Source organism: Gavialis gangeticus, unplaced genomic scaffold, assembly GCF_001723915.1.
Source record: "Gavialis gangeticus isolate Ggan-Ray unplaced genomic scaffold, GavGan_comp1, whole genome shotgun sequence".
Classification (NCBI taxonomy): Eukaryota; Metazoa; Chordata; order Crocodylia; family Gavialidae; genus Gavialis; species Gavialis gangeticus.
In genome coordinates, this window is record NW_017729022.1 from 32,069,585 (window position 1) to 32,078,546 (window position 8,962).

Sequence of the window (8,962 nt, forward strand, 5' to 3'; positions counted from 1 at the left end):
CACCCCCTCCCTCACTATGGGAGCCTTGATCTGCCCCCCTTCCATACCCCTTCCCTCCCCTGAGCCCCTTCCCTGGCACAAACTTACCAGCTGGACACTGTTCTCCAAGCTGCCAGGCTGTATTCCTGGCCATGTGCACACTGTGACTGTGCTCATACACACAGCATTTATCGGTAATATTAATCTACTACAATGGCCAAAAAAAGCCTATTGCCAATAATGTCAATTTTCCTTTTATTGGTGCCAATCCAATATGGACCGATATATCAATGCACCTCTAGAACAAACGTCAGTAAATTTCATTATTTATTAATCAAGTTACTTAATGCAGCAATACAACAGACTGCTCAAAAAGGAGACTTACTCAGGTGGACGAGCTGCTCGTGTATTTGGTCTCCATCCCTATTAAAATGCCAACATAATTATTATTATTATTTAAAAACACAATTCTAGTTTTCATTCCTCTACTAAAGTCTAATATTATAAAAGCCTAAGTCTGCCTGTGTATCTGTCTGTCCATAACACTTTATTCACACTCTGATAGTGGCTGTCTTGGCAGCCAATCATAGAGCCCTACACAGACAGGGACAGGCAGAGGAGCAGAGCCATGACAGTGGGGATTGATGGGCCAGAGGGGAGGGGGGCGAGGCCCCTACCCAAAGCAGTGCGGGTGGAGGTGGGGAATGGCTCAGGCCCTGGCCCCAGCCCAAAGTGGTGGGGGGAGGCAGAGAATGCGCCTGGCCCCAGTCCGAAGCAGCGGGGGGAGGAGGGGAATGGCCCAGGTGCCAACCCAAAATGGCAGAGGGGAGGCAGGGAGCACCCAGCCCGAGGTGGATGGGGGGGGAGGGACACAGGCCTCTGTCCCTGCCTGCCTCAACAACACTGTTGACAGACTGATAGTACTAAGTTCTACATTTCCTTTTCACTGAAAGTTGATTCTATAGATTCAGTATCTATGATGTCTTCAATACCCATGTCTAAGACTATGACTCAGCTGTGGTAAACATGAATAGAAACTTTCCTGGGCATCAAGCACTTAAAAGATTAACCAGAAGTGGTGACCCTACCATGTATTGACAATGCATTAAAATGGTTTACACTTTTGAAATGCTAGTATATCAGTCACTTTTCCTGGTGTCTCAGGCCAGGTACAGCCATTGCACTTTTATCAGTATATGTGATTGGAAACTGGTCTATACCCATAACAGAACAGAAGTTCTACACACATAAATTTGTTTAAAAATGGCAGAACCTGATCTAAATTTTGCCCCCGCAAAGGGCAATCGTGTGTTCTGTTTGCTACCAATCTAAACTATGCTGCTTGCAAAAAACCACATAACTTGCATCAATTCTGCCTTGGGCTTTTTGAATGTCTGTACCTAACCTCAGATACCAACCAGGGCCCAGAGGGTTTCTAGTCATCTGAAATTAATAGGAGACTCTGCTAACTGCTTTCTTGCACTATCCACACACATTTTCTGCCTGCACGCAGACCCTTAGGAAAGTTTAGTCATTGTTAAACTAAACTCTGGAATGTGTGGAAAAAATGTTAATTCACACAAACTGTGTTCTCTCAAGCAAGGTCTTATAAGTGAACCAACACCACCTGGTGGTTTAAAATATAAAGCACCTGACTGCACAACTTATATTGAATAATACACTTTTCAACGCACAAATGGCATGTCAATCAAATATATTTTTGTGTTTTAATAGTTTACTAAAATTATACAACTTTGCCAGGTGTTTGAATGGGTTTCATCTTAAAATATATATGCCACTATTTAAAATTATGTTATGATCTCTTTTCCAGAAAGCATTAAATAAAGGAGGGAGGAAAATACATGCAGTTAATCAGTAGCAACTTGGGTGGGGAGAAGGCAGCCCTGGGCACTACCTTTGCTTCAGGGGCACAAAAATAGCTGCCACCACTTTGCCACTACCACTAGCACCGTGGCAGCTAGTGCTGCCCCATGTATCATGCCTGTCCTGGGCACAGAGCTACCCTTGTATGCCTCTGTATTTATTCAGTATCGAATCTGGGGATATCAAGGACTCATTTAGAGAAGAAGAGAGTTTGAATCTAGTTTTGTGGCTATTTCCATTATTTTCCTTCCTAAGCCAGAAAGAGGCAGAAGAATCAGGGATGGGTATATTTTGAACTTGGAGCAATGCAGAAGAGGGCAGAGACTGAAGAAAAAGGTGAAAGTTCCTTTTACAAAATATCACAGAAGCTTCTAATGAATGACTGGCATACAAAAATGGCTTTTCCAAGGAAGTGCTGGCTGTAGGATACTAATACAGCAAGGGTTTAATACTGGACTCTAGGAGGGTAATTTATATTCCATGTCAGACAACAGTGAAAGAAAAGCAGTCCCTCATAGCTGACAGTTCAGAGTTTGTGAGTCCTTAATTCGGTCACTCAGCAACAGGGAGGAAGTCAAATGAAAGCATGTGTACATAAGGAAGACTGATTACTGATTAGGACTTACTTATAAATTCACTTAAGTGCTTTAGTCTATAGCACATGGTATATGTGAAACAGAAAAAGGAAAATGTACCAGGCTTAATTCAAAAGGCATTAGTGTTTGATCTACCTGCAGCCAAATCAATGACCTATCTGTAGGAAGATCATATTCATATGGCCAGAGCCAAAAAATACTTGGCCACATAAAACAGGACACAGGCAGACTTCAGATACCTAAAGTCTGAAACTGCAGCACAGAAAGATCGCAGCACAGGGAATACTATGTCTACACACAAAACCTACCACACCAGGCAGCAGTGTCCTCAACCATGCTGTGATGCTCCTCCCAACTGCCTTTTGAAATGTTAGTTCTTTGCTGAATAACAGTAATAACTGGCTTGCTCAAAGCCAGGTTCCAGTTCAAGAAGCAGCTTAAACAGAGCACAGCAGCATACTTATGGGTGCTGCTGCCACTCATGGTAAACATGCTATGTGGACAGAGTCCCAGTGACTCACTTTATAACCTGAAAACTCACTAGGCATAATTCTGCTCTCTGCACATCCGAACAGCACCCTGGGCTGAGCAGCCAAGTACCTTGCTCCTAAGTACTGGATCCAGAAGCTATGTAGAATAATGCCTGGGTCCTCTCAGGGGCCCAATCTAGCAGGTTTGCTATGATCCTATACAAGCTAACAGACACTTTCATTTGAAAGCATGGCAAGACTGGTGCTGCCTGCCTTGTATGAGCATAGAGCAGGGGCATCAAACTCATCATGCTCCATGGGCAGGATGAGGAGCATGGGGCCAGTCTGTGGGTCAGATGAGGCCCAAAGCCTGGCCCCATACACCCTATACAGCATGCACCCTGGACTGGCCCCATGTACCACATGCAGTGTATGCCCTAGACTGGCCTTGTACACTGCATGCAGTGTGCACTCCAGATCCCCACATTGCACACGGTACACATACTGCTCCAGCTCCACCTATGGCATGCAGCATGCACCAGACTAGTTTTGCATATAAGCTTAAGTCGGAGCTCTTTTAAACATTTTCTGATTAAAAACATCTTGTCAAATAATTGTCAACCAGCTCATCAGAAAATGTTATACATCTGAGCTTTACAGTTTGTAAAATACAAATGAAATTTTCAAAGGCATTTTTAAGTCAAGACAGCAATGTTAAACATACTTGGCTAAGTTTCTTCCCCCTTGATGACAGCTGAGCTTGCCCTCTAGAGGATGCAGAAACTCCTTTAACTTCTAAATCCATTTAAATTAGATTGTGGGCTTCACGGTAGTAGCCTGCAAAACAACAGCAAAAAACTATATGAAAACTGCATCTTTTCCAAATACTCTTATAAATGTCATTAAATTAGGAAGAGTGAACCTACTGCCCACAACTTGGAAGTTTATTTGATGTCTTGGCTGCCTTTCCACTTCTATAGCAGTCAAGACCTTCCCTTGCCAGTACTCATAGCTTTCCTGGTACGAAGTCCAGTCTTCTCTCTTAGTTTCATGCCTTCAAAACACCACCTCATGTAATTTGTGCCTTTCCTCTTCCCTGACTTCAACCCTATAGAACTTTGTTTGCAACTGCAAACTTCCTGTACTCCAGAACTTTTACCACTGGTTTCTCTACAACAGCAGTCTCCAAACTTTTTATGGTGAAGATCACTTTTTGCAAGGTAAGGGCACCCCAGGATCTACCGTGCACCACCCTCCCCCCCCATGTGCCCCTGGACTGTGGAGTGTCCCAGACCCGATCCCACTTCTGTGCCACAGCTGTGCTGAGCTGCACCCACCTGGCAGTCAGATGAATGTGGTGCAGGGTCCCAGACCAATTAGGTCTGGAAGTCTCTGCAGTGTAGGGGGCATGTGAGGGGGGGCTCCCACCACTGGATACTGAGCCCACCCTGCTTGCCCTGCCCTCTCTGGGAGGAGGCTGCTGTTGCTGCAGGCTACCCACTGTGCCTGGAGCACAAGGTGGGGGTTGGAGGGCGACAGGTCCCAAGGCCTCCACTGAGCTGCCCCCAGTGGTGGGAGCCCTCTTCCTTCCTTCCTCCCCGCCCCGCCCCACCCCATGCCCCTAGACCACGGAGACTTCCAGACCCAGCCAGGGTAGGGCCTGATTCCATATGTGTCTGGCTGCCAGGGGCTCAGCACAGCCACAGCACATAAGTGGGATCACCCCCGACCCAGCTTGGTCTGCGAATATCTGGTCATCCAGGGATATGTGGAGGGCGGGAGGGTGCTCCTGTTGCTGGACACAGTCCAGCAGAGGCCCCGGGAGCCTTTGCACCCCCAACCTGAGCTCAGAATGAGGCAGCTACTGCTGCTGAGCTGAGGCGCACCAGCACGTAGCCAGCTTGCAGCGGGGCCCGAGGTGCAGCAGGGCTAGAGGTGCAGTGGCAGCAGCCTCTGGCACCTCTACCTCCGCAGAGATGAGAGAAGCCCCCAAGGTTCGAATCCTCCCACCACCCAGCCAGGCTGGGGTCCTACTTACCTTTCTCTGCTCCTGACTGGGCTGCATGGTCAGCCGCTCACTGCAGGGAACCTTGATCAGACCCCCACCTCTTCCCTCCCCGACAGATTGCCCTGTTGGGGGATAGGGGGGCAGGTGTGTGCATGCATGAGTGCTCAGCTCTCCCTCAACCCAGGATCAACCAAGAGGCTCCAGGATCTACTTGTTGACCAGGATTGACAAACTCCAAATACACCCTTTTTGGCACACTCTCTTCCCTTCCACAAATTCAATGTACAGCAGGGTTGCCAAACTTGTTGGGCTCTGCAGGTCCTGTACAGACTGTGGGGATTCTCATGGGATCTGAACCTAGATTTAATTCCCACAGCTGCTGGAGCTGTTGGTTTGGCATGGCTCCAGAGCTCAGCGATTTAACACTCGTGTTTACCTTCCCCTTTCCCCCCCACACTACAGATCTTAGTTGCTTCAGCAGAGAGCAAGAGGGAAGGGGAGGGGAGCAGCATTGACTCCCTGGGTTCCAGAGTCATGCCAAAACATTGGGAATTAATAATGCCACAGCCACAGGGACTCTGGCATTCCCAGCAAGGAGCTCCACAGGCCAAATCCAGCCTATAGAGGGAAAATGGTGCACCCTATAAGCAGCCCCAAGAGCCAGATGGCATACATCCCTGGGCCAAATCCAGCCCACAGGCCATGTTTTATACCCTTGCTTATGCCTTGACAAATGCCAGTTATCTGAATATCAATTAAGTGCATAAACCACTTAAGTGCATAGGAACTCTTCAGTGCAGCATCTATTTTGTAACTTAATTGTAATGCAGTCTTTTTTATACCAAATCAGAAGCCATCATTTTCCATGCTTTTTAAGCAGGCTTGACTTGATGAGGTCATGTCAATGTTGAGGCAGTCATTAACAAGGCACAAGAAACAAAAAAAAGAGCCATAACAAAGAATAAAAAGCTTAGTGGAGGCTGTTCCTGCAGCTCAGGAGCATAGTATACATTAAATTCACAGAAGTCATCACTTTTTTTTCAGTCTGAGGTTATGCACTTCCACAGCTTATGCTGCGTCCTCCTCCACTGATGCACCTGCAGCCTGTCTCCCTTACTTCAAGATCCCCTCCAAAATCAGTCTGTCCATGACTTCATGAGTTGTAAAAGCTGGCCACATTTCTATGTCCACATAGTTCCTACTATTCATTCCCCAAAGTAGGAGGCAGAAATGTATGTTATTTGTAAAGACTGCATCTAAAATAACATCAAGACTTCCTTGCAAAATATAAGGAGTTTTGATCACAACAGAGAAAAGGAATGATCACCGCATTTCCACTTTTAGCATCAACATGCCTCTAAAACAGGGGTCGGTAATCCCTGGCACGTGCGCTGAGCATGGCATGCGAGGCCATTTTGCTTGGCACACCATGGCCAGCCCTGGCTCTGGGTAGCTGCTGTTGGTGACGGAGCCCAGGCTGCTCCCAGCAGGGCTTGCAGCGTCCCAGCTGCCTGCTGGGAGCAGCTATACAGAACCGACATCAGCTGTTCTGGCAGAGACTGCATGGGCACCTACGCTGCCCCGCTGTCCACTCCGAGGGGCACACACAGTCACTGCCAGCATGGAGCTGATGCCAGAGCTGTGGAGCCTGGCGCAGCTGTTTGCAGCCTGCCCACTGCCTGCTGCCACTGTCCAGAGCCCGGGCTGGCTACAAACAGCTACACTGGGCTCCAGAACCCTGCTATCACCTCTGTGCCAGAAGCAGGGGAGAGACTGGGGCTGCGCTGCCTCAGGCTCCTCCCCCACCACCCACTCCAATGCCTGGGCACACGCGCTGGTACAGAGCTGATGCCAGAGCCCGAAGCCCAGCCCAGCTGCTTGGAGCCTTCTGGCTGCAGCCAGTCCCGGCTCTGGGTAGCTGCTGCCAGCCAAGAGCCCATGCTGCTCCCAGCAGGAAGCTGGGACACTGCAAGCCCTGCTGGGAGCAGCCCAGGCTCCAGCAGCCACCCAGAGCTGGGGTAGCTGCTGACAACCACAGAGCCCAGGCTGGTGGGTTGGCTTTGGGTGGGGGGCAAGGGGCACAAGCAGGGCATCCTGCCATGGACCCCTTGCCCTCATTTTGTTTTTTTGGCATGCTGGCACTCCGGCACCTTCCAAGGTAGGCATTGCGGTGCTTTTCAACACTCCAGCCAAAAAACATTGTCTACCCTGATCTAAAATATTTTATTTCAAAATCTGATCATAACTGACTAAAATTAATCCTGCAGTTTAACGGAGATTTAACTGCCACATGATAAAGGTACAGTCTCAAAAGAAGGGGGAAAAAAGCTTCTGGTGGAGATAGTTCACAAACTAGCTATCTGCAGTTCTTCACAAATAAGAATTACTACCACTATGGACCAATACGGCTACAACCTGGATACCTGACACATGGAAGATATCAAAGTTTAGTCAAATTTTTAATGAAATCTTCGTATTTTCTCAAGCAGGAAGCAACTGTGACCACCTGAGCTTGTGCTCCTGTCTTTGTTTCACGGTACTTTGCATCATCACAGATCCTCACAGGTGAGAGGCTCCATACCAGCTATGAACCGACTGCCCAGAGTTTTCCATCTATTGACTCCTCTGTGAAATCCTATGAAATACAAACTTTCATTTCAATCCAGGAGAACTTTAACAATCTTTCTCCAATGCCTGATGAAGGGTGCTTATGCCCAAAAGCTTGCAATTAAAGAATATATATATATAAATTTTTTTATATTATATTTATATTATATATAATTTTTTTTTTTTGTAAAAATCTTGCTGGTCTAATACAAGATATCATCTCTACTAGGAGTCCTGATTGCCTTTTACCACTATGATACACTTATGGGTAGTTTGAAAAGAAAGACAAGAGGCTGAATAAGGAGGTGAAGTTACACTTAAACCATGTGAAATCTGTGGGATGTCAAGTGGTGTGAAACTAGAAGGTGCAGTGAGCAGCTGCAGGTTAAGAGTCAATAAAGTGTCTCACCTGCACAGCTCTGCCAAGGGCAGGTGATGAGGAGGAGCAGGAGTGCAGCTAGGAGCCAGGACACCTGGGTTTTGTGGCTGCTCTAGGTGGGGACCCAGGAGTGATGCATCTTGTGATGCCAAAGGACTGCAAATTGCTTGTTTTATGCCCAGGGAACTGCCTGCAGTTACCTTCACTAGACATGGGAAAGGTTAAACAGTTAATCCTTGTAGCCAGTAAGTGCAGCCATAACCAATTAGCTTACTCTTATGGGCAGCCAGGCTCTGGCAGGGAAGGGGGAAAGGGAAACCCTGTGGTGCTGCAGGAATCAGGAGGAAGAAGCAAGGGGCACTAGTATCCCTAGCCCAAGAGGAAAACAGGGAACAGCTTAACGACTGCTCCATTAAGAAATTCACTGCTTGTTCACAGCTGCTCCTTCCCTTCACCGGGCTTCACAAGGGCTTGCCTCCCCTCAGCCCCAGCTGTGTGCACTTGTGGTTGCTGGTTTAACCAGGATTGTTTACATGCCACCCCCACACAAGCCACCTGGCAGCTCGACCCAGAGCCGGGCCCGACGGGGAGGCCCTGTGCGGGCAGGGAGCACAGGCCGGCGGGCCTTGGAAGCGCCCTTAGCGGGGTCCAAATCGGCGCGTCCCAAACTTTTCCCCAGCCTGACCCCGCTTGTGGCCCCGTTTCCTCCGCCCACTGCTGCCGCCACCTCGCGACCCGCTGGTCTCAGGATACCTTCGCCCCGAGGAGGGGGAGCTCTTCGCCCCTCCAGCTCGGCCGGCAGAGCTGCCTGGGGCCGCCAACAGGCCCCGTTGCCATGTCGGGCCGAGACCAGCAACCGCGGCGGCTCCTTCGAGCGCCACGACGAGGCCGGGGGCAGCCGAGGAAACCGGCCGAGACCCCGCGGGGCCGGGACGGATCCCTTGCCCGGGAGCGGCCACGCGAGCCCACGGGGCCGATACCTGCTCCGCGGCCCTCGGCGCAGACGCTCCCGCAGGCGGAGCCGGGGGCGGCGCTGGAG

At 49.1% G+C, this 8,962-nt stretch overlaps 1 protein-coding gene across 5 annotated transcripts in view; it reads right to left on the minus strand.

Moving 5' to 3' along the window:
• The window catches only part of CAPS2 (calcyphosine 2), an 85,697-nt gene extending 76,743 nt beyond the window's left edge, over positions 1-8,954 (minus strand). For 2 of the 5 annotated variants that reach the window (XM_019514742.1, XM_019514739.1), the window contains exons 1-4: positions 5,780-6,014; positions 4,968-5,059; positions 3,654-3,766; positions 365-402 (exon numbers count right to left, since the gene is read on the minus strand). In XM_019514742.1, the coding sequence (XP_019370287.1) occupies positions 365-402; positions 3,654-3,734 (119 nt within the window). In that variant the 5' untranslated portion in view covers positions 3,735-3,766; positions 4,968-5,059; positions 5,780-6,014. Of the gene's footprint in view, positions 1-364; positions 403-3,653; positions 3,767-4,967; positions 5,060-5,779; positions 6,065-8,903 lie in introns of those variants that run through there. The other 3 variants (XM_019514740.1, XM_019514741.1, XM_019514743.1) reach the window with 3 other exon arrangements.
• Between the last annotated feature and the right edge of the window lie 8 nt (positions 8,955-8,962).